This window comes from Oncorhynchus clarkii, chromosome 12, assembly GCF_045791955.1.
Source record: "Oncorhynchus clarkii lewisi isolate Uvic-CL-2024 chromosome 12, UVic_Ocla_1.0, whole genome shotgun sequence".
Taxonomy (NCBI): domain Eukaryota; kingdom Metazoa; phylum Chordata; class Actinopteri; order Salmoniformes; family Salmonidae; genus Oncorhynchus; species Oncorhynchus clarkii.
The window spans coordinates 61,388,348-61,414,083 of record NC_092158.1 but is presented as its reverse complement, the minus strand read 5'-3'; the positions used below and the strand labels follow the sequence as shown (position 1 = coordinate 61,414,083).

At 41.9% G+C, this 25,736-nt stretch overlaps 3 protein-coding genes across 9 annotated transcripts in view; 2 read left to right on the top strand and 1 right to left on the bottom strand.

Moving 5' to 3' along the window:
• Window positions 1-8,410, bottom strand: part of LOC139420901 (adaptor related protein complex 2 subunit alpha 1) — a 55,141-nt gene extending 46,731 nt beyond the window's left edge. For all 3 annotated transcript variants that reach the window (XM_071171311.1, XM_071171312.1, XM_071171313.1), the window contains exon 1: window positions 7,615-8,410. In XM_071171311.1, the coding sequence (XP_071027412.1) occupies window positions 7,615-7,681 (67 nt within the window). In that variant the 5' untranslated portion in view covers window positions 7,682-8,410. The remainder of the gene's footprint in view (window positions 1-7,614) is intronic.
• Window positions 1-25,736, top strand: part of LOC139420919 (uncharacterized) — a 439,502-nt gene that overhangs the window by 159,258 nt on the left and 254,508 nt on the right. The gene's annotated exons all lie outside the window — the stretch shown is intronic.
• LOC139420902 (protein arginine N-methyltransferase 1) lies at window positions 14,384-20,737 on the top strand. 4 transcript variants are annotated; one of them, XM_071171316.1, is made up of 10 exons: window positions 14,384-14,469; window positions 15,565-15,651; window positions 15,909-16,064; window positions 16,413-16,476; window positions 16,613-16,755; window positions 17,327-17,414; window positions 18,089-18,204; window positions 18,394-18,544; window positions 18,734-18,855; window positions 19,085-20,737. In XM_071171316.1, exons 1-10 carry the CDS (start codon window positions 14,443-14,445, stop codon window positions 19,166-19,168), a joined length of 1,038 nt encoding a protein of 345 aa, XP_071027417.1. In that variant the 5' UTR covers window positions 14,384-14,442; the 3' UTR covers window positions 19,169-20,737. The 4 variants fall into 4 exon arrangements, with proteins under 4 accessions (XP_071027417.1, XP_071027415.1, XP_071027418.1 ...); XM_071171314.1 differs by having other exon boundaries at window positions 14,407-14,469; window positions 15,556-15,651; window positions 17,327-17,438; window positions 19,085-20,429; XM_071171317.1 differs by having other exon boundaries at window positions 14,422-14,469; window positions 15,556-15,651; window positions 19,085-20,429.

Below are 25,736 nucleotides of genomic sequence, written 5' to 3'. Positions count from 1 at the left end.
TTCTGAAAGAATCTTCAGTGCACCGTAGAATTGCTGCCTTTCCCTATGTTGCTATTTGCATAATAGCAAAGTTAACAATCATATTGGAATTGAGGACAACGTGTCGGAGGCAGAAGCAGCAGAAACGAGGAAACAGCCCTTGCCTTAGCCTAATTGTCTAAGAAAGTTCAGGAGATAGGAAACCCCAATTGAATTAGGTCTATAAATCAATATCCTAACAATTAAATATGCCTGGCTTTATAAATCATCCATATACAGCATATTTGGAAAGTATTCAGACCACTTCCATTTAGCCACATTTTGTTACATGACAGCCTTATTCTAAAATGGATTAAATTAGACTTTTTGCCTCATTAATCTACACACAATACCCCATAATGAAAAAGAGAAAACAGATTTTTAGACTTTTTTAAAAAAGTACCTTTTTTTACATAAGTATTCAGACCCTTTGCTATGAGACTCAAATTGAGCTCAGGTGCATCCTGTTTCCATTGATCGTCCTAGAGATGTTTCCATTTCCACCTGTGGTAAATTCAAATGATTGGTCAGGGAGGTGACCAAGAACCCGATGGTCACTCTGACAGAGCTCCAGAGTTCCTCTGTGGAGATAGGAGAACCTTCCAGAAGGACAATCATCTCTGCAGCACTCCACCAATCAGGCCTTTTTGGTAGAGTGGCCAGACAGAAGCCACTCCTCAGTAAAAGGCACATGACAGCCCGCTTGGAGTTTGCCAAAAGGCACCTAAAGACTGAAACCAAGATTGAACTCTTTGGCCTGAATGCAAAGCGTCACGTCTGGAGCAAACCTGACACCATCACTACGGTGAAGAATGGTGGTGGCAGCATCATGCTGTGGGGATGTTTATCAGCAGCAGGAACTGGGAGACTAGTCAGGATCGAGGGATCCTTGATGAAAACCTGCTCCAGAGCGCTCAGGACCTCACACTGGGCATGCATGTCATTAATGTTAGCTCTCTGTGTGTACTTTTAAGGGCCAGCCATGCTGCCTTGTTCTGAGCCAACTGCAATTTTCCCAAGTTCCTCTTTGTGGCACCTGACCACACGACTGAACAGTAGTCCAGGTGTGACAAAACCAGAGCCTGTTGGACCTGCCTTGTTGATAGTGTTGTTAAGGCAGAGCAGTGCTTTATTATGGACAGACATTTTAGCTACTGTTGTGTCAATATGTTTTGACCATGACAGTTTACAATCCCGGGTTACTCCAAGCAGTTTAGACCCCTCAACTTACTCAATTTCAACATTAATCATTACGAGAGGTAGTTGAGGTTTAGGGTTCAGTGAATAATTTGTCCCAAATACAACACTTTTAGTTTTGGAAATATTTAGGACTAAGTTATTCCTTGCTACCCATTCCAAAACTAACTGCAGAACTTTAAGTGTTGCAGTCATTTCAGTTGCTGTAGAAGCTGACGTGTATAGTGTTGAGTCATCCGCATACATAGCAACACCGGCCTTACTCAAAGCCAGTGGCATGTCATTAGTACAGTAGCCTTGCATAACCACCAGCTGTAGGCCTAAGAGTGTGTCCTGTTTAGTATTAACACCAAAGCTTACTTAGGGATATATTTAAATATATAAACTACTGTATCAATGAATCATTCATTCATAGTCAGAACATTTTTTAATATTGTAAACTAACAGCAACTGTTTGGCACACACAATACTTGTAAACATTTCGACCTAATGATGAGGACGATCTTGCACTCAACACAGACACACTCTATTGAAGTCTGTCCATGTGGTGGCTAGTCAATCTCTCAATTTGAGATGCTGAAGAGTTATTGAGGGGTTATTGTATTATGTTTTTAAACGAGAAAGCAAACAAAAATCTGATTACCTTTGTAATGGAACGCTTTGTATGGAAAACCTAGTTGAAGCCAACAAATCAAAATCAAAATGTATTTTATTGGTCACATACACATATTTAGCATATGTTACTGTTGGTAAAGTGAAATGCTTGGGTTCCTAGCTCCAACAGTGCAGTAGTATCTAACAATTCACAACAGATACACAAATCTAAAAAAATAAATAATAATAATAATGAAGAAATATATAAATATTAGGACGAGCAATGTCGGAGTGGCATTGACCAAAATACAGTAGAATAAAGTATATACATATATGAAATTAGTAAAACAGTATGTAAACATTATTAAAGTGACTTGTGTTCATGAATTCCGATTGGTCCGACTAGCGTTGAATAGACATTAGCACGGGTACTATCTGTTTCAGTTTCTGTCTATAAGAAGCGATGAGCAGAATGGATTCCTGATCCGATTTTCTGAATGGAGGGCAGGGGAGTGCCTTGTAGCCATCTCGGAAGGAAGAGTAACAATGGTCCAGAGTTTTTGAACGGCGAGTACTACAGGAAATGCGTTGATAGAACTTCAGGTAGCCTTTTCCTCCAATTTGCTTTGTTTAAAAAACTTCTTATGGCTTAGATCCCACTAATGGGATCGATATGACAACAGCCAGTGAAAGTGCCGGGTGCCAAATTAAAAACAGAAATCTCAAAATTAAAATTCCTCAAACATACAAGTATTTTACATCATTTTAAAGATAAACTTGTTGTTAATCCCACCACAGTGTCAGATTTCAAAAAGGCTTTACGACGAAAGCACACCAAATGATTATGTTAGGTCTGCACCGGGTCACAGAAAAACCCAGCCATTTTTCCAGCCAAAGAGAGGAGTCACAAAAAGCAGAAATAGAGATAAAATTGATGACTAACATTTGATGATCTTCATCAGATGACACTCATAGGACTTCATGTTACACAATACATCTATGTTTTGTTCGATAAAGTTCATATTTATATCAAAAAAATCTGTTTACATTGGCGCGTTACATTCAGTAATGTTTTGCTTCCAAAACATCCGGTAATTTACAGAAATACTCATCATAAATGTTGATGAAAATAGAAGTGTTATGCATGGAACTTTAGATAAACTTCTCTTTAATGCAACCGATGTGTCAGATTTCAAAAAAGCTTTACCGAAAAAGCACTCCCAGTTCCATAATAAATGTTTGATTTGTTCGATAAAGTCCATCATTTATATCCAAATACCTCCTTTTTGTTTGCACGTTTAGTACACAATCCAAACTCAGGAGGCGCAGGCAAGTCCAGGCAAAAGTTCAGACGAAAAGTCGTATTACAGTTCGTAGAAACATGTTAAGAGAAGTATATAATCAATCTTTAGGATGTTATCATAAATCTTCAATGTTTCAACCGGAGAATTCCTTTGTCTGTAGAAATGTGATGGAACGCAGCTAACTCATGTGAGCCGCGTGATCAGCTCATGGCACTCTGCCAGACCCCTGACTCAATCAGCTCTCATTCCCCCCTCCTTCTCAGTTGAAGCGTCAAACAAGGTTCTAAAGACTGTTGACATCTAGTGGAAGCCGTATGAAGTGCAATATGACCCCATAGACACTGTATATTCGATAGGCAATGACTTGAAAAACTACAAACCTCAGATTTCCCACTTCCTGGTTGGATTTTTTTCTCAGGTTTTTGCCTGCCATATGAGTTCTGTTATACTCACAGACATCATTCAAACGGTTTTAGAAACTTCAGTGTTTTATAATATGCATACATTAGCAACTGGGCCTGAGTTGCAGGCAGTTTACTCTGGGCATCTTATTCATCCAAGCTATTCAATACTGCCCCCAGCCATAAGAAGTTAAAATCCCCAGCTACAATAAATGGGGCCTTAGGATGAGGTTTCCAATTCTTGCGATATGGTTATTGCACGTCAATATGGCAATTTCAAATCTGAATTTGATTAATCATGCAGCCCTATAATCTAAGGTTGTGTTGTGCCCATAAATGTACTAACATTTGAATAAAAATGTACATTTCAACTGGTACCACAAAGATGGTTGAGCACATAAGAGAATGTTGACATGAATGGGAATATGTCATTTTAAATTATACAGTCAAGCCTCCATAGGAATCCTATTGAAATCATAGAAATATAGATAATTGAATAGACATGACCATTAAGTTTACATTCGACGGTGGGTGGACCGGCAGTTTGTGGTTATAATAAGAAGTTAAAATGTCCGTTTATTTTAATGTCAATGGTGTACCAGCCGAATTCCAGTGGTCTGAAAGGATAGGTCCATTCTATGAATTACATTTCTATGACTGAAATGACACCCACCCTGTATTCGAGAGCATGTTGCGTCTCAACCGATGGCAGGCACAACACAAATACCTATGAGTTTATGCGTTTTTAGATAATTGTTGTTAAATCAATAATTGTTTATTTTAATGATATCAAACTCAAAAGTTTATATTTTCCAGGGATGGAATTCAGGTCCAAAAAGTCACTGACCACTTCTTCCACGGGCAAACATGTATGGAAAGTTGTGTTAAAATGATAAGGGGTGCTGTCAAAAAGTGATTGAATTCAATTGGATTCATGGTTTATTGGATTCATCTTAATATGCTCTTGAACTATGGCTAAATTTTGGCTAACATATCCAAGTCACAGAATCTGCATTTTATATAGTAGGCCTATATAATCCAAGGTTAATCTAAAGGTTTAGCCTACATTATTTGACTAAAACTGACTCACAAAATGTCTGGAAACAATAATAATATGCTGCATAGAACATGAGCAAGTGGACACAAATATGCAGGTCCCATGCATGACCAATAAGGTTATGAGGAAACCACACCGTTCATAATTTGAGACGTAAATTTAAGGAACGCTAATAACAAAAGAAAAGTTGTGTCAAGAGGCCACTGTTTTCAAGAGTGAGGGGGGGGGGGGGGTAAATGCTCTTGGAGCCTCTTCACACTTCCTACAATGTTCGTAAAAAATAACATTGGCTACACATATTACTCAAATGTAAACTTGCATACTTGCTAGTGTAAACATTGTTTCCTTGAGCCAACACTCCTACAGTCTAAATGGTAATAGCAGAACAATATTTTTGAAACGGTTGAAATGTGTAGGCATTATCCTAATATGAGACTTGTTTTATTGAGTTTTACCTGAAATTACAGTAACAGCCCATTAAATGTTTTAAATTGTCGCAGCAGCCACCAGCTGCACTGAGCCACATAAAACTATCAAAGCCCATCCCCACCACCAATGTATGTAGATCATACAAACAGGATATGTTTTTTCATTTGTAACATTGCGTGATGATTTCAGAGGTGGCACCATAGGTCCCAGGGTGGTTAGGGGGAAATTGTTTTCCTTGGGCCCAGTTTTTACTGATCTGGTCAATGAATGAAATGTTATTTTGTGTCAATTCGCCAATTGGCAACCCATCCCTTATGGGATTAATTGACACAAACAAACATTACAATAATTCACTGTGGTAATTCAGTGACAATTCTTCTTCTGGTGTTCTCTGCAGTGTGCATTGCATAAAGAGTGAAACAATTTAAGGTATAAATCAATACATTATAGTAAATAAGGCTATCCAAACAATAATTAAATCCCTAGAGCAGTAAAAGAATATACATATATAAATAAATACAGAAAAATTAAACAGAAGGCATTTGAACCCAGTAAGCTAGTAGGCTAAGATAACCAACTCTGGACAGTAGTTGTAGCATATGTCATAGTAATAAATCAGCTGTAAAAAGTGGTTTTATATGAGCTATGATGGGACCAGATTTTTTCTAATTATGTCATATGGTAAAACAAAAACATGGACAAACTCCTGGCCCTAGGGAGGATGAAAACATTAAAATCCTTTACATAGACAACAACTGCGATTGGACAATAAAACTATCATGGCTGAGCTAGCTTTATACAGGGTTGCATTGTGTAGGCTTTTGCATCTGTAATTAAAAAGATACTCATACACTATGTCATTACTATTGTGTTGAAGAGAGAAAAGCCATACTGTACAAATCAGGGGGACTGATGGGAAAAGGACAAGAGGTGGGACAGAGGAGGGACGGGGAGGGTGTGAATAAGGGTGAAAGTCAAGATATTAGTGTGTGACTGTGTCCATTTCAAATAGAGGCAGTCCTTGCCATTGCAGTTTAGACACTAGACTAAAGGTAAGGTGTGTGCTGTTTTGAGTTTTCCAACTTTTTGATCTAGACTACTATGTCATATTGTGATCTCAGACAGCAGTCTATTCCAAATTAATCTCATGTTAACCCCACAACAACACTAGCAGTCTTGCAACCTTTTCAGGTCCCGTTTTTGGTTTTCTGTTGTTTATCATGTTTGAAAGAAGGTACCTTAAATGCCCCCTTACGAAAAAAGATTGCAGTCAGAGCACAGTATAACTGCAGTATACCACATCCAAAATAAAAAATGTATTTACTGCAATAATTTTGATGTGTAACTGCAGTTAGACTGCAGTATAACTGCGTCCAAAATACCACAGTTGAATGCTGTCACTGCACTTTGTTTTGTAAGGGCCAGCTTTACATGAAACAGTTGGAGGCTGTAAGCAGACACTGTCTAGTATTCTAAACGCTTGCATTTTCCCTTACAAAAAAAGATTGCCGTTTTGAAACTGCAGTAAAAGTAAACTAACTGCAGTCGACTGTGGTATTTTTATTGCAGAATAACTGCAGTAAAAAAAGATATTGGACCCAGTATTTGCAGCATAATGCAGTTATACTGCACTCTTACAGTTATACTGCACTCTGACTGCAATCTTTTTTCATAAGGGTTAATGTGCACAAGGTATATCCCATGGATATATTGGTTTTTCTGTCCTCCTATTCTCTGTCCTCACAATTCATGTGTGCTGTTTGTGTGTGTATTTTGAGAGAGTGAGAAAGAGTCTTCTGCCCCGCCATGACAGTGGCTATGAAAAATGGCAGTGTCACGCACAATAAATGTATAATGTATGGATCATGTGTGTATGTGTGCGCTATGACAGACAATGCACTCAGCATAGGCCAGGCCTATAATTAGAAAAACTGGATTAGCAACATGTGTATATTATTCCAACTATTAACTATACATTAATGGAATTAAACTAGGTAGGCGCAAACACAAGATCGACTACTATGCTGCGAGTGGCGACCAATTCTAATCGACCCAGTCGTTCAACTGGCCGGTTTAGCTACTGTAACGTTATATCTGAACAGCGATACAATATAACTGTCCATCGAGTCCTACTTCATTTCGCCCTATGCGACTGCCTGATAAATGTATTATCATAAAAAAACAGAAAAAAATTGACCCAGGTGGCCCGTCGCGATATCAACAGTCAGCTACCCTGCTTCTGTTCTGGTGCAGGTGACGTGAACAGCAGTGGCAACATCTAATGAGTAGTGGCCTAGTAGTATGCTACGAGTCGGACACACAACACATCATCACGGTCGACCGTGTATCATCACAAGCACACTAGTAGGCAGCGCAAATTGAAAAGGGATATGAGGTGCAGCAGCAACTGTGACCGCGAATGACCTCTCCATAGCAATAACCCCCTCCTATCTCCTTACCATCTAGGTTAGCAAGATGTTTCACTTTACACCACTACATTTCAGGGCACACTTGCAAACAAATGTCTGTAGACCAAATGTCGTCCACCGTGCAAATGTTTATAATGACATGGCACGTTGAAAAGCTAATCAATGATGGGAAAAAATACACTTACAATTCCGTATGTCCGAAATGAACACCGCTAATCCGCGCATCCCATCTCCCTTCGACACAGCCGGCATTTTTACTCGTTTCTCTGTCCTCACTCCGGCCTTTCTCGTAGAAAATGAATTGTCGACGGTCAGCTATCAGTACAGTGTATGTTACCTTGTTTCCTAGCTAGTTAGCCAGCTAACCAACTCAACAGTTTCTTTCCTTGGCGTTTTACCAAAGACAGCACGTTTATAATAGCTTGCTATCACATTTGCTAGCTATGTAGATTAGCTAGTTTGGATGGCCGTGCGGTGGATCAACTCAGCAGGCTAGCAGTATTGGTTACTCCAAATGTATCCGTGTTAACTAGCCGACGTTTCCGCTGGCTAGCAAATTCATTCAAACCTTCCCTTCGTTCACGACCAAATGACCGTTAACGTACACTCAGATGTAACTAACTATATTTACCCGCTAAATGTATTAAAGTTATATATAAAAGGTATCAGAGTAAAAGCAGAATGCCAAAAAAATAGCGACTCGGTCTGATCTTTGACTGTCAGTGAGTCACGCACGGCAAGCTAGCTAAACAGCTAACGTTAGCTGGCTAGCTAGCTATATCAAATGTTGGAAAACATCACCAGTTGACGGTGATCAGTCAGCACACAATCGTATTTCCACTATGTATCTATTCCAATAATGACGTGTGTCTGATGGCTAAACGAAGAGAATTCGATGTCGTCAATAATTTATGTCAATTCGCTACTCGGTAGCCTTGGACAAGGCTCGTGACAGCACAAGCAGCGCGACCACTAGTGTTCGTTTTGCGCAGACTCTGGCGCTTCTTTTTTCTCTTGTCTCGTACTCACCAGTGTGTTGTGAACAACATTCGCGTGAGCAACAATAGTGGAATCAGCGGTTTGCTTTCAAAATAAAAGTCCCCCATTGAAACTGATGAAAACAGATACAAATTGTCAAATCATGCCTCAGTTATGGACTAGATAATGCTAAACAAGGTCGGAATGTTGTTATATAAATTCAACAAAAGACAATAATTAGTTAATTTGACCCCAAAAAGTTGACAAAAATATTAGCATCTTAGCTCTTATTGTGGGACTCTGAAACCACTGAAATGAGCAACATTAAGCTCACTAGTCAGCCTGTATAATGAAAATTCATATTGCACTGTGCAGCCTAACCTATGGATTGTACACCCATGAAATGGGGTATCACCATAGTGCCCTCTAAGCTCACCACAAAGCTCACAGCCCGGGACTGAACTCTTCCCAATGCAACTGGGTTCAGGGCTTCCTGGCGGGCCGTCCCCTGATTGTGGTCTTCAGAAGGAACCAGGCTGCTCCATCCTCATCAATGAAGCCACCTAGAGATGGTCAAAAATGTGAAGTTCCTTGACATACAAATCTCAGAGGAACTGAAACGGTCAAACCAGACGGACATCGTGGTTAAGAAGGCGCGACAGCGACACTTCAACGTCAGGAAGCTGAAGAAATTTGGCCTGTCCAGAGGGCCCTCACAATTTTCTACAGGATCTCCGCAAGGATGTACAGAGTGTGGTACGCTCAGCCAAATGCACCATTGGGTGCGCATTGCCTGAACCTCCAAAACCCCAAAACACCAGGTGTCGCAGGAAGGCAAAGAAGATCATCAAGGACCTTAAAATCCAAGCCACAGCCTGTTCCATTACTCAGATGTGGGCAGTATAGTAGCATCATGGCAAAAACTGTAAGACTGGCCAATAGCTTCTACCCCCAGACCACCAGGCTGCTGAATAGTCACCACTAGGCAGCTACATGCTCCCCCTGTCCCCCTCCTGCCCCCCAGACTTCCTGTGCATCTGACTAATAAACTAATGTAATCTAATCTATCAGCCTATTCAGTGACACTCACAGAACACAACTGGGTAGAGTTTACACAAATATTAGCGTCTTAGCTCTTATTGCAGGACTTTGAATGTGGGAAATCAACTTCCCAGTGTGTCTATTGTGTGTATTGGACATTCATATGCAATGTACAGCCGGAACCAGTGGTCATCAATTACCTTATCATTCTTCAAGGCATTCCTAGTCGATCATCAAACATTTCTGTAGAAAAGCCAATGATAAAGGCTTGCGCTCCTTCTTTTTCTTATTTGTGTTTCACTGTTGGCGTGCACTTGATTCAGAAGCCCTGGCACCGGGTAGGCAAAGTGTTCCCATTATTTAACCATTTCATTTGTCTGAAAAGACTAACTCTGCCTGCCTGGAGGACCGGGAGATCTGTCTGTGGGTAAATCGAGTGTGCCTACTGCGTTGGCCAATCGCATAGCTCAAATCACACTGCCTACAGCTTTTAAAACAATGACCAGAGGGAGACTGTCAAAGAATACAGCAAGAGCTGCTGTTTTTATGAGTGAGTTCATGTTTAAGTTTCTATTCAGCACTGTTTTTATTCAACACTATTACAAAACATATGTCCTTACTTCCACTTGCGTTGCAGCTGCATTGAATGAGTAGCCAAGTGTATCAATAGCCATGCATTTTTATTATTATTAGCAGCTTGTTGTGTCCATTTTAATACTGAAGAATATTACCATTCTTTGGTTGTAGGAACAACATGAATTTGTGCTTGAGGCAGATACAGAGCCAGAGCGACTCGAGTTTCGCCATCAGGTGAAAAACGGTGTTCCCTCTCTCTGTTCAGTCTCACCTGAGGAAAGGAAGGAGAGAGCAGGGACCATGTCTCTCTCCCTCCGCTGAGATGTATGGTTCAACTGGGAACACAGAAACAAACAAGGTCAAATCATGATGTCAGTGATCTTCAGGTCGGAAAGTCGGAGCTCTAGAAAAAGGCCAGAGTTCCCGACTTGGAATTCCGAGTTTGATGATGATCGGAGATAATTTTTTCCCGGGTTCCCCAGTTGTCTTGAACACTCGGAAGTCTGAGATTTCTTGAATGCGGCATAATGCTGGACATTTCCGACTTCCGAGTGATCAAGACAACTGGGGAACCCGGGAAAAAATTATCTCCGATCATCATCAAACTCGGAATTCCAAGTCGGGAACTCTGGCCTAGATCCAACTGGGAAAAATTGCTTTAAATGGTCATTTAAGACGCAAATATTTGTGTAAACTCTACATAGTTGTGTTCTGTTGCTGTCACCGAGTAGGCTCATGGTTGCACAATCTGTAGCTTAGGCTATACAGTCCAATATGAACGTTAAATAGGCACAATAGGCTGTATAGTGAGCTGATTTCCCACAATTAACATTCCCCAATGAGGTAAGACGCTAATATTTGTATAAACTCTACATAGTTGTGTTCTGTGGGTGTCACCGAGTAGGCTGATACCCCATTTCATGGGTGCATAATATAGGCTAATATGTACATTGCAATATGAATTTTCAATAGACATAGGTTGACTGGTGAGCTTAATGTTGCTCATTTTAGTGGTTTCAGAGTCCTGCAATAAGAGCTAAAACTCTGATATTTGTGTAGACTCTTAACAGTTGTGTTCTGTAAGTGTCATTGAGTTGGCTGATATCCCATTTAATGGGTACACAATCCATAGGTTGGGCTGTACAGTTCAATGTGAATGGCCAATACACACAATAGACAGACTGGAAAGGGGATTTCCCACAATCAAAATCCTGCAATAAGAGCTAAGATGCTAATATTTGTGTAAACTCTACATAGATGTGTTCTGTGAGTGTCACTGAGTAGGTTGATACACCATTTCATAGGTGCACAATCCATAGGTTAGGCTGAACAGTATATATAAGTATGCCCCCAATGCAATTCTGAATTGCAATTTTATATATATACATAAATATATATATATATATATATATATAACAGTGGCCTCCCAAGGGGCGCAGTGGCCTAAGGCACTAGCTGTTCCACTAGAGAACCTGGTTCGAGTCCAGGCTCTGTCACAGCTGGCTTTGACCGGGAGACCCATGGGGCGGCGCACAATTGGCCCAGCGTCGTCCGGGTTAGGGGAGGGTTTGGCCGGCATTGATGTTCCTGTCACATTGTGCACTAGCAACTCCTGTGACGGGTCGGGCGCAATGCACGCTGACACGGTCATCAGGTGTAAGATGTTTCCTCTGACACATTGGTGCTTCCGGGTTTTGCGGGCGTTGTGTCAAGAAGCAGTGCGACTTGGTTGGGTTGTGTTTCGGAGGACGCACGGCTCTCGACCTTTGCCTCTCCTGAGTCCGTACGGAAGTTGCAGCGTTGGGACAGGACTGTAACTACCAATTGGGAGAAAAAGGGGTAAAAAATAAATAAAATTATATATAGATATATATATATATACATAACATCATTCCAACCTTTTTTTGTTCAATTATCTAGTCCAATTGTGCCATGACTATACTATTTTTATCAGTTTGAATCAGTTTCAATGGGGGACTTTTATTTTGATGGAGAACCGCCGATTTCACTATTATTTCTCACACTAATGTTGTTCACGACAAACACAATACCTGATTGGTGGAATGTTGACGATTTGCTCATCTCAAAGTTGGACCCTTGGGTGGCACAAAATCTGCCATATGTAAATTAGTTTAAGTGCATTTTTTACATGGCATATTAATTTAATGACAAAGATTTGAGAGAAATAATACAATTGTTTTATAAATGTAGTCTGGCTTTTTAACTGAAGTAAGTTGGTTTCTTGCCCCCCCATATAAATGTGTCCATCCTTTGCCTTTCACCTTTTTTAAAATCTTATTTAAGTTTTATTTAACTAGGCAAACCACTTAAGAACAAATATTTACAATGACGGCCTAACTTTCCTCTAGTCATAGCAGTAAGCTCAATGTTACTAGCTAGTACTACTGCTAAGCCTCATCAATAATGTCTGCTCTGCACTTTCTGCAAATACTTAACAAATGAAGCACTTGACTAAAGCCTAATATTGAGAATACCAATGAAGCCCATTTTTTAAAACTTATATATTACCAATTGTAATGTGAAAGACATTGATTTGATGATGTGTCATGGTCAGGTTAATTATCTATTTTTGTGAGTGTTATCGTCCTCTGGGAAAGGTGGTGGTCAATATTTCCATCTTTCAGATGAAACCTCCAACTGAAGATCTGTTCTGACTCTTTTAGGGCCAGTTTTCCAGAGCATTGTTGGACTTAAAATCCCTTGACCCCCCTGATACCATATTTGCTTCAGTGTCCCTAGCCTGTTGGCTCCACTGCAACGCTTCCCTGTTCAAATAAAGCTGCATAAGAACATTTGCAATTGCAAGTGGGGCTCCGGAGTGGCGCAGCAGTCTAAGGTACTGCATCTTAGTGCTAGAGGCATCACTACAGACCCTGGTTCGATTCCAGGCTGTCTCAGTCAGTTAAGAACAAATTCTTATTTACAATGATGGCCTACCCCAGCCAAACCCTAAGCCGGATGACACTGAGCCAATTGTGCACCGCACTACAGGACTCCCAATCACGGTAGAGGCGTCACTACAGACCCTGGTTCGATTCCAGACAGCCTGGAATCGAACCAGGGTCTGTAGTGACGCCTCTAGCACTAAGATGCAGTACCTTAGACCGCTGCGCCGTGATTGGGAGTCCTGTAGTGCGGTGCACAATTGGCTCAGTGTCATCCGGCTTAGGGTTTGGCTGGGGTAGGCCATCATTGTAAATAAGAATTTGTTCTTAACTGACTTGCCAACAACTGAGACATATGTGACTAACAGAAATTGAATAATGTGTCCCTGAACAGAGTACAGGCCTCGGTGTAACGCTCATTCCTTAAACAATAAACATGAATCTGACCATCACCCCTAGTGAGACAGTGTTTGCCAGTCCTGTCTGGTCCAGCGATGGTGGGTTTGTGTCCATAGGCAACGTCGTTGCCGGTGATGTCTGGTGAGGACCTGCCTTACAACAGGCCTACAAGCCCTCAGTCCAGCCTCTCTCAGCCTGTGGCGGACAGTCTGAGCACTGATGGAGGGATTGTGCGTTCCTGGTGTAACTCTGGCAGTTGTTGCCATCCTTTACCTGTCCCGCAGGTGTGATGTTCGGATGTATCGATCCTGTGCAGGTGTTGTTACACGTGGTCTGCCACTGCGAGGACGTTCAGCTGTCCATCCTGTCTCCCTGTAGCGCTGTCTTAGGCGTCCCACAGTATGGACATTGCAATGTATTGCCCTGGCCACATCTGCAGTCCTCATGCCTCCTTGCAGCATGCCTAAGGCACGTTCACACGGATGAGCATTTCAGAGTCAGTAGAAAGGCCTTCATAACTGTAACCTTAATTGCCTAATGTGTGTAAGCTGTTAGTGTCTTAACAACCGTTCCACAGGTGCATGTTCATTAATTGTTTATGGTTCATTGAATAAGCATGAGAAACAGTGTTTAAACCCTTTACAATGAAGATCTGTGAAGTTATTTGGATTTTTACGAATTATCTTTGAAAGACAGACAGGGTCCTGAAAAAGGGACGTTTCTTTTTTCTGGGTTTATTTTGCACAATGGCACTGTCGGTGTGTTCGAAGCGTAAGACCGCTGCGCCACTCGGGAGCCCCTAGTGGTCATATACTTAGTTATTGACGAGCACTGCCTACATTTTGTTTGTTTGATCGATTAAGCAAAGATCTTAATCCAATAACCTTTCCTGAGACAGAATTGTAGCAGTTTTAGCCAACCACAATCATAGCTGAATTTGAGGTTAAAGTGTGAACCAATGAGACATATTTATGCGAAACTGGGGCTGTCGTTTGGGAGGTGCCTGCAACACGGATCCAATCAGGAACCGTATTTTGCGTCAAAGGGTGGGGGCTCAAAGGTGTGAGTTTTAATACCACTGTACATCTGCGTCCATGCCCACACGGAATTGAAATGGCGGAGACTACGGACAGAATGGAGGTAAGCGCAGTGGTGTGGTCGAGTAGCGGTGTAACACGTTTTAAACTACGTATAATTTGTTTCTGTAGCTTGAAATCTAAGTATTTTCACTAAGCTAAAGTAACTATATTTCTCATGTCACTGTAGGCCGCGGCGCCTGTTAGTTCAGAGAACACACGCACTTCACTATCAAAGCATCCATTTTAGCCAGGCACCCTACACAGCAAGGCTCATTCATTTGTAGTCACGTGTTTGCTAGCACAGCAAACTCTTACTGTCTATACGCGGTTGTCATATAATTCTAGTCACTGAATTATGAATTATTTTGGGAAATTGATTAGTAATGACAGAAGTATATGTTGTGTGAGCCATCGCTAGCTCGCCCTTCGGGGTTAGACCGCATGGGTGCTAGGTTAGCAATGCTAACTAGCGTTTCACAAAGCAAATCTGTCTCACTTTGCCGGCATTTTATTTATGTAGCCCAAGGTCCGTTTTAATCCATCAAATGCGTTTCGACAACTACATACATTAATAATTGTTAGTCATTGGTGTTAACTAGTTAGTTCTAATCTGTGCTTCTAACGTTACCTAGCCGGCAGCCCGGGAGGAGTTATTAACCACTACTTTAATTAGATTTAGCTAGTTTGTCCTGCCAATCCTTGAATAAAGCATAGCTCATTTAATTAGTAACGTAATGTTCAGTGCGCCCCATTCGATTACCTGTTTCTACCTTTTAAAGTTTTTGACTCAACGTTATATGTAGTAAGTGAAGGCCTAAATCACCATGTGCTTTCTCCCCCCCTTTGTGCTCGGAAAAAATAATACTTCATGCACTACACTGAACTTGGGCTTAGCTACAACTACGTGAATTTAACACCACACCCGTACTCGCAAATTAAACTAAATCGTTTGAAGTATTGTCCCATGAACATAAGTAATTTTTTTGAGCAACTTAAAGTCAAGACTAAACACCATCTATTCAATGGTCATTTTATATCGGCATGTTCTGCCTGGCTGTATTAACTGGTTCGGCTGGACAACCTTCATACATGTCAAATGGTCATTGCCAGTCTGGGGTTGGTTGTGACTGGTGTCTCTTTTGGTGAGATTTCTCAGGGGGAGAGCTCGGCCAAGCCTGCAGCAGAAGACATGACTTCTAAGGACTACTACTTTGACTCATATGCCCACTTCGGTATCCATGAGGTAGGTATTTTCAAAAAAAGAAGTAATTTAAATGTTTATTTGGTGAGGAAATTGGTACCACAACCAAGATGGTTGAAATGTAAAGACCCATGCCACACTGCTATAAACCGAATTGTGGTCAGCACATCTGAAAAATACAATGATGCAATTGAGATGGGTGGTACATTGTCAAATGTTCAAGCAGGTGTATTTATCCCAGTTGGAGTGACTCACTTCAGTAAGCGTTGCCTTAACTAATCTCATGTCCTGCTCTGTAGGAGATGCTGAAAGATGAGGTGCGTACCCTGACCTACAGGAACTCAATGTTCCACAACAAGCACCTGTTCAAGGACAAGGTGGTGTTGGACGTGGGCAGTGGGACTGGCATCCTTTGCATGTTTGCAGCCAAAGCCGGGGCTAAGAAAGTCATAGGTGTAAGTACCCCCACCTTGTTTGTGAACGGGGAGGAGACTCATACCTCATTTACTGCCATGCACTGTCAAGTCTGTAGTACTTTCAGAACTTGATGCAGCATCACCAGTCTGTGTGACATGTCCCCATTGTCATACCATGTAAGGCATACCTGTTTTTATCTCACAGATGTGAATGCTTTGCATCAGGACCTGTTTTATTTGCTTTATTATAACACCTAGAAAGCCCATGAATTCCCATTAGGCTTCAGTTGCTTTGATGGGTTCACAAAAGGACACCATGGTTCTGGTTAGTTGTCATTACTTGAGATACTCAAAGGCCTGCTCTCATCTCTGCTTTTGAATTTTCAGATTGAGTGCAGCAGTATTTCTGACTATGCTGTGAAGATCGTCAAAGCCAACAAAATGGACCACAGTAAGTCAATACTTCCCCCTGCCACTTCAGTTTTCAGTCACCCGTGTCCTTTACAATGGTTCAACCTGGCTTGAGGTAATGGTATGGCTATTTAGTTGTAACTCATCCCTATTTCTCCCCCCCCCCCCCCATTCAGTTGTGACCATCATCAAGGGGAAGGTAGAGGAGGTGGACCTCCCTGTAGAGGGAGTGGACATTATCATATCAGAGTGGATGGGCTACTGCCTCTTCTATGAGTCAATGCTCAACACTGTCATCTACGCCAGGGACAAGTGGCTGGTATGTTCCTGTCAGTATATTTAATTAGTACTTTTTGGAATAGACTTTTAATGCTTGTTTGAAAGGCTTAATTGTCGTCTTTCTCTATATTGAAATCTTCAGGAACAAGTGGCATGTGTTAAACTGTTTGGCCATATACCAAGGCTTTAGGAGATTAAGTTCCTTACTTGCTGTGGAATTGACCATAAAGTAATCCTCATTCCAGTGGGTCTCACCAAACACCATGCTGGGTTGACTTATTGGGAACATTTCAGATATAGCACTGGTGTGAACTCTAAAACTCAACTGTTTTCCTTACCATGGATAAATGCGTGTGCTGTAACAATATTCAGTCGGATCAAATTATGCAGTTTTGAAGTGTATTGGATTAGTTTCTTTCTGTCTGGAGTTGGCTTCCTCCTTTGGAGGCTCAACGCCCCACGCAGACTGACGTGCACATGCCGCAAGCAGTCATTGTGCCCTGATTCCACACAGCCACTAAATGTCAGGTCTTTGAATAGCTTGCTAATCTGTCATTCCTGAGTGTATTAACCTGCCATGCTCTTTTTCCCTCTCTCTTTCTGTCTCCCAGAAACCAGAGGGCCTGATTTTCCCCGACAGGGCTACCCTGTATGTCACAGCCATTGAGGACAGACAGTACAAGGACTATAAAATCCACTGTGAGAATTCCTCTAAATTTTGGGGTAATGTAGTTGGTGTGAATTGGCCAGCGTTGTACCCATGTTTTTGGTTCGAGCGGAGATAGTAAAGGGACTTTGTCATTGGTTTCTGTGGTGGAGTGTCGCGGCCCTTATCGAAGCAGATTCAGAACGCTCAGTTGAGTCAGTCAAAGGAGCCAAAAGCATATTTTCCAGCAAAAATTCTGGAATTAGCATTTACTTGTACTGTGCTTTTTTAAAGATAACTATATTGGTCAATTGCACAAGGTCCAACCCAAATTTCACTGTTGCTTTTATTCCAACTGCTCCAGAAGATGCGTTGGTTTTGGTGAGGTGCGGGGGGGTGCCACACGTGGTCTCTGGGGAGTTAAGTGCCTTGCGCAATGACATCTAGGATTTGATACCAGCAACCCTCCAGGAATCGAACTGTCAACCCTCCAGTTGCGGGTTTGCCTCTAATCGCTAGGCTACCCGCCACCCCTGTTATAGTTATCATGTCAGCTCTGCTCTAGCTAACAAGTCTGGACTTTGAAGTGTGCACTTCTAGACCTAGCAAAGCTAACCATGTTTTTTTGAAAGGAAAGACTAATGCCCAGACAATTTAATATCAAGTTCATTTTTAAACTTTCCATCTGCCCAGGTGCGGTGGTAACCCCATATCTTCTCTGTAACAGGGTGGGAGAATGTGTACGGTTTTGATATGTCCTGCATCAAGGAGGTGGCCATCAAGGAGCCCCTAGTGGATGTGGTGGATCCCAAACAGCTGGTCAGCAGCGCCTGCCTCATCAAGGTGAGTCAATCACACTCAGCAGCCTCCCCCAATACACACAGTTCTGTGACCCCACTTGGAATCTGATTACTTGACTGAACCTATTGTGACTTTTCGTGTCGGCTCCACTTAATCCCACCAGTTCAAACAGGATTTTGCCTTGTCATCTGAGTCTCATGTTGTCGCCTCCTCCCTCTACATTGTACCCAGGAGGTGGACATCTACACAGTGAAGATCGACGACCTGTCCTTCACCTCGCCCTTCTGCCTGCAAGTGAAGAGGAATGATTACATCCACGCTCTCGTCACCTACTTCAACATCGAGTTCACACGCTGTCACAAGAGGACAGGCTTCTCCACCAGTGAGTCTAGGCTCAACACCCCCCCCCCCCCCGTAAACTGTCTACATCACAGTAATAGATTTGTTCACTGAATCTTTATAAATGTCTATAGTAAATGACAGCGTAAGTCATCAATAAATGCATTTCTGATTTAAGGGATATTTTTTTGTTACCTGAAGTCATTAAACCTGTCCTGTTTCTCTTCCCCAGGTCCGGAGTCCCCCTATACCCACTGGAAACAGACTGTATTCTACCTGGACGACTATCTGACTGTGAAGACTGGAGAGGAGATTTTCGGCAACATCAACATGAAGCCCAATGTCAAAAACAACGTAAGAGGAAAAACCTCCCTGTCTAAGTTTGTTTACCGTCTGTTGGTTTGAGTGTCTTGTAAGTCTGTTTACCCTTCCCATTTTTCCTGGGTATATTTTTCCCAAACTAGAAATTATTCGTTTTCTCTGTTCTGTCTCATGGTGTTCCGTACTGTTCTTTGGTTTAAAGCTGGGTGTTTATCCAGTGTCCTCCTTTTAACCTGTTTCTGTATATCTTTTTCGTTTGCAGAGAGACCTGGACTTCACCGTTGATATAGACTTCAAAGGTCAGCTCTGTGAGGTGTCCAAGACCTCAGAGTACAGAATGCGTTAGGTGCCCTCTTCTCCCACACCCCATTGTGTGTTTGTGAACGGGGGAGTGCTGAAGGAAGATCAGGGGTCAGTGTGTGTCTGTATGATCACTTAATTCTCATCCTCTAGAACTTGACTAGTACTCCTAAGCAATGTTTGAAATATTCTGTCTTGCTTTCTTGCAATGTTTGATCAGATGTTCTGAGGTTTAAAATGACTAAAAGAACAGTGGAAAGACATGGCGACTCATTGTGCAATAGTCACTGAAATCATGTTTTTACATGTGCTTATGTCTAAGTTCAGCTCTTGATCTTAGCCTGTGCTTAAACTCAACGCACACACACTGACCCCCTCACCTGCCTGTACATAGTGTTATTGTTCAGTCACATTTGCCTCTGTTGTACAGTCACGGATCTTGTTGACATGGCAGACCCCCCCCCCCCCCTCCTCTGTTTTCATAAGAAGCGCCTCCTGTGACAGGTTTGTCCCCCCCCCCCCCCCCCCCGCCAGCCAATTAGACTGTATGTTGGGGGGGGGGTGCAAGTCAGCCATTGGTGTATTTTAAATTCCAAATGAGCATGATTAAAGGAAATCCTCTCCAGGCTGTAAAAAGCAGTTGTAGCTGTGATATGACTACCATTCAGCTCACCTTGAATCATGTCTGATTGGATAGCTCTGTGCTGATGACCTCCCCTTTCACGAGACTGACCGTAAGCAGTTTGTTCTCATACAGCAGGTGTGGGTGATGTAGTCTAACCATGGAGCAGTTATAATTTTCCCAATTCAGATCGGTCTTTGCTCAACCTGTTCCCTGTTCTAGCAATCAGAATTCATAAGAGCCCCCTACTAAGAAAAGCAAATTAGAGGGGAGTTAAGCCCAGTGTACCTTAGTGATAGACCTGGAGATGTATGTTTTATTGGGACCACAAAGCATCCACTCTTGCCAGTGCTGGACTAAACGAGATCCCTCTAACCTGTCTGGATTGTTGCATTTGTTTAGCCAATCCCAGGGGCCCTTTGCTGGATTATCTGCCTGGTTTGCCCTCTAGCGCAAAGTGCAGCACATCTGAAACAAGTGTATGGCCAGACCGCCAGCCAGAAGGAGCTGATGGCAACCTCTGAGATTGGTAATCTCCAGTGTGGGCCATGCAGGGTGGAGATGAGTTAGACCGGACTGTTTCATGTTATGTTTTTGTCCTTGCTGCTTTATGCGACTTGAGTGTGGACCATCACTTTTTTTTATTCATCTTTTTAAAAAAATAAAGTAAAACTGGAAAATATAATTTGTCTTGTCTATATTTTTGCACTTCTGTTCAGGTAAAATTGACAGTCTTTGTGGCAATTGGGATATAGTTGGCTCTGAAGAAACATTTTCATAAATAGTCTTTGCTTAAACCTTTCAAGCTTTGTAGAGTCACTGATTAAACTACTTGGCTTATCTGAGTCCATTTGTCATCGACACGGTGGTGATTTGTATGAGAATAATTTAGTTAATGACATGCAACGGAGTCTTTAAGCAGTGGATGTCTCAACCTGCTCTTCTAAGCAAATAAATGTGTTAACTTCAATGAACTAACTCAGTAAAATCTTTGAAGGAAATCAGCCAATTGAAATAACTGTATTAGGCCATAATCTATGGCTTTACATGGTTGGTCAGGGATTTGCCTGGGAGTGCATAGGCTGGATCTAATTCCCCCGTGGGTAGGTCTATCAGAATGCGTTCTCCCCCACAAGGGCTTTATTACAGACAAATATTCCTCAGCACCGATCCTGCAGGTGAAGAAGCTAGATGTGGAGGTCCTGGGTTGACTTACTGCCGAACTCTAAAATGTTGGTTTATGGTTGGGTAATGAACATTCAATTCTCTGGCAACAGCTCTGGACATTTCTGCAGGCAGCATGCAAATTGCACACTCCAACTTGATTTGTGACAACTGCACATTTTAGTGGCCTTTTATTGTCTACAGCGTAGGGTGCACAGGTGATTTTAGCATGTGAATCTGGGAGGGGGAAATTATTTTTAATGCATGCCTGCATAGCCACTAATACATGAATTGCACTGTGATAAACGGTACACACGTTAGGGCCTACATAAATCTGTCCCAAAGGCAGAGCTTTCTTCTCAGCACCATGGAGTGAATCCTTCCCACCCCTTCCTCTGGTTATTAGTGGAGCCTTGTCTGGCAGCAAAACAGTTCATTCAGCCTCATCTACTGCCTATACATTTTTTTTAAAGAAACATGGCTGACAAGTGTGGTTTCTTCTAACTCCTTGTGGATTTGTTTAAGTCGATAAGAACCGCATTCTCGTTCAATAAATGCCAAAATGAGTTTTGATCAATACACAAACATAATTACACTTATGTTCTGTAAATTCATGCTTATTCTTAATTAACTCAAAGTATAAGCACGAGGGGCCTCCCGGATGGCGCAGTGGTTCAGGGCGCTGTACTGCAGCGCCAGCTGTGCCATCAGAGTCCTGGGTTCGCGCCCAGGCTCTGTCGTAACCGGCCGCGACCGGGAGGTCCGTGGGGCGACGCACAATTGGCCTAGCGTCGCCCGGGTTAGGGAGGGCTTGGTCGGTAGGGTTGTCCTTGTCTCATCGCGCACCAGCGACTCCTGTGGCGGGCTGGGCGCAGTGTACGCTAGCCAAGGTGGCCAGATGCACGGTGTTTCCTCCGGCGCATTGGTGCGGCTGGCTTCCGGGTTGGATGTGCGCTGTGTTAAAGAAGCAGCGGCTTGGTTGGTTGTGTATCGGAGGACGCATGACTTTCAACCTTCGTCTCTCCCGAGCCCGTACGGGAGTTGTAGCAATGAGACAAGAACTACAACAATTGGATACTACGAAATTGGGGAGAAAAAGGGGTAAAATTCAAAAAAAAAGTATAAGCACGAGCTGCGACAAGGTAGAACTATTCATTCAGCACTTTCAAAATGGGGACTTGACAGATTCAGATGTTAGTTCAGATAAATTCAGCTTGAAGTTACCACAGAAAGACTCACTTAGCTTACCATTTGAAGTATTTTATTAGGCCTATGTGGTCTAAAAAGGACGGAAAATAGAAATGAGGATACACTTTTATATAAAATATACCAACCAACAGCGCATTGCGCAAACAAAACAAACCTTGCGATACAGTATTAATTAAGGGGGTATGAAAGCTTTTACAATATTCGATGATGACATTTCTCAGGCTCTGGGCTGTGACCAAATTATTAGGGTGAGAGACATGGGCTACTAACAGCTTACTACACAACGTACATTTAGTATTACTTTCTTAGCTACACTATACATATCTCCCTGGCATATTACATAATTTACTTATTCATCAAAGTCTGACATTCTCTGGATTTATGTTGCTTTCAAGACAACTGGGAACTCAGGAAAAAAATAAGATCGAATCATGATCAGTGATCTTCAGGTCAGAGCTCCCAACTTGTAATTCTGAGTTGGATGACCGTTCATAAACTATTTTCCTAGTCGGAGCTAATTTTTTCAGAGTTCCCAGTTGTCTGGAACTCACTGAAGTCTGAAATTTCCCAATTCTGAGTTTCCAATTGTTTTGAACGTGGCAAAAGTCATGCTGGATTGATAGCATGGCCAATGTGTTCAACATTTTCTGGCCCATGGTGTTGCGTGTGAATGTTTATTTTAAGCTTGGAAAAGAGACCCTTAAACCCAGACTTCGACCACACACCCTCTCCACTGAATAGCAGGCAGGGGAAGCAAAATAGTGATTGCTTTGCATCACTTGCAGTTAGCCACTGATTCCTTCCAAACCACTCATTGTTGAATTTGTGATTTCCAACTTGTGTGATGTTTAATGCAAGAGGACCGATAAGTTGTATCTATAATTTCTCTTCATATGACAAGGATTGAAAAGGATTTGCAGGTAGATTGTCGATGTGATTCATGATGATAACTGCTTGTCTGGCTTGCTAGCTAATGTTGACATGATCAGCCAAAGCCCGGACCTGAACCCGATCGAACATCTGAAAATAGCTGTGCAGTGACGCTCCCCATCAAACCTGACAGAGCTTGAGAGGATCTGCAGAGAAGAATGTGAGAGACTCCCCAAATACAGGTGTGCCAAGCTTGTAGCGTCATACCCAAGAAGACTCAAGACTGTAATCACTGCCAAAGGTGCTTCAACAAAGTACTGAGTAAAGGGTCTGAATATTTATGTAAATGTGATATTTCAGGAATTGTGTTTTTAAGAAATTTGCTAAAATTTCGAAAAACCTGTTTATGCTTTGTCATTATGGGCTATTGTGTGTAGATTTTGGCTCACGAGTGGCGCAGCAGTCTAAGCCACTGCATCTCAGTGCTAGAGCTGTCACTACAGACCCTGGTTCGATTCTAGGCTGTATCACAACCGGCTGTGATTGGGAGTCCCATAGGGCAGCGCATAATTGGCCCAGCGTCGTCAGGGTTAGGGTTTGGACGGGGTAGGCCGTCATTGTAAATAAGAATTTGTTCTAAACTGGCTTGCCTAGTTAAATAAAGGTTAAATAAATGTATTAAATAAAAGATTGATGAGGCAGAAAAAACTATTTAATCCATTTTAGAATAACGCTGTAACGTAACAAAATGTAGAATACTTTCTGAATGCAATGCATATATACAGAACCAGTCAAAAGTTTGGACACTGTGGTGGCTAATTTCTGTTTTATCAAATGAGGAGAGACAAACTTATCACACAAGTCAGTTATACTTAAACTGAATCTTTATTAGTGAGAGCTTTGCAATAGCGATGGCTGGTCGACGAATCACCCTCTCTGATGATTCGTTGAGAGCCCTGAGACAAAAGTACAAAGGTATTTTATAGCCAAGATATACCCCTTTCAATCTACATGACCGAACAACAGATATACAGTTGAAGTCGGAAGTTTACATACACTTAGGTTAGAGTCATTAATACTTATTTTTCAACCACTCCACAAATTTCTTGTTAGCAAACTATAGTTTTGGCAAGTCGGTTAGGACATCTACTTTGTGCATAACAAGTCATTTTTTCAACAATTGTTTACAGACAGATTATTTCACTTATAATTCACTATCACAATTCCAGTGGGTCAGAAGTTTATATAAACTAAGTTGACTGTGCCTTTAAACAGCTTGGAAAATTCCCAAAAATTATGTCATGGCTTTAGAAGCTTCTGATAGGCTAACTGACATAATTTGAGTCAATTGGAGATTTACCTATTGATGTATTTCAAGGCCTACCTTCAAACTCACTGCCTCTTTGCTTGACATCATGGGAAAATCAAAAGAAATCAGTCTGGTTCATTCTTGGGAGCAATTTCCAAACGCCTGAAGGTACCACATTCATCTGTACAAACAATAGTAAGCAATTATAAACACCATGGGACCACGCATCTGTCATACCGCTCAGGAAGGAGACGTGTTCTGTCTCCTAGAGATGAATGTACTTTGGTGCGAAAAGTGCAAATCAATCCCAGAACAACAGCAAAGGACCTTGTGAAGATGCTGGAGGAAACGGGTACAAAAGTATCTATATCCACAGTAAAACAAGTCCTATATCGACATAACCTGAAAGGCTGCTCAGCAAGCAAGAAGCCACTGCTCCAAAACCGCCATAAAAAAAGCCAGACATCGTTATGTTTGGAGGAAAAAGGGGGAGGCTAGCAAGCCGAAGAATACCATCCCAACCGTGAAGCACACCATCCCAACCGTGAGGGGGTGGTAGCATCATGTTGTGGGGATGCTTTGCTGCAGGAGGGACTGGTGCACTTCACAAAATAGATGGCATCATGAAGGAGGAAAATTATGTGGATATATTGAAGCAACATCTCAAGACATCAGTCAGGAAGTTAAAGCTTGGTCGCAAATGGGTCTTCCAAATGGAAAATGACCCCAAGCATACTTTCAAAGTTGTGGCAAAGTGGGCAGAACTGAAAAAGTGTGTGCGAGCAAGGAGGCCAACAAACCTGATTCAGTTACACCAGCTCTGTCAGGAGGAATGGGCCAAAATTGTGGAAAGCTTGTGGAAGGCTACCCGAAACGGTTGACCCAAGTTAAACAATTTGAAGGCACTGCTACTAAATACTAATTGAGTGTATGTAAACTTCTGACCCACTGGGAATGTGATGAAAGAAATAAAAGCTGAAATAAATCATTCTCTCTACTATTATTCTCAAAATAAAGTGGTGATCCTAACTGACCTAAGACAGGGAATTTTTACTAGGATTAAATGTCAGGAATTGTGTAAAACTGAGTTTCAATGTATTTTGCTAAGGTGTATGTAAACCTCCGACTTCAACTGTATATAGAATGAGTCACAAGGTTAAGATGTGTATGAAAGAGGCCTATAATACATAGCAGACAGTATCTGATGTGTCAACAGTTTTCATTGTATAGAGACCAGTGTCTGGCCCTCTGACTCCAAACTGGAACCATCTCTCCCTGGTACGGTATAGAACAGAAACATTAACTCATAATCTGGAATGCTTTTTACGTTTTATCACCCAAAATACATAGTAAATCTCCTCTCAGTGTTATCTCCCAGAAGCCCATCCTCAGTAGAACACACACACAAAAATGAAGAATACTCTATTCCATTGCATAACA

Excerpts from the sequence above, each read along its gene's own strand:
- LOC139420902 (XM_071171314.1), top strand. The coding sequence starts at position 14,443 with ATGGCGGAGACTACGGACAGAATGGAG. Across the intron at positions 17,439-18,088 it reads GAATTCCTCTAAATTTTGGG|GGTGGGAGAATGTGTACGGT; the intron begins GTAATGTAGTTG and ends TCTCTGTAACAG. Across the intron at positions 18,856-19,084 it reads AGCCCAATGTCAAAAACAAC|AGAGACCTGGACTTCACCGT; the intron begins GTAAGAGGAAAA and ends TTTCGTTTGCAG.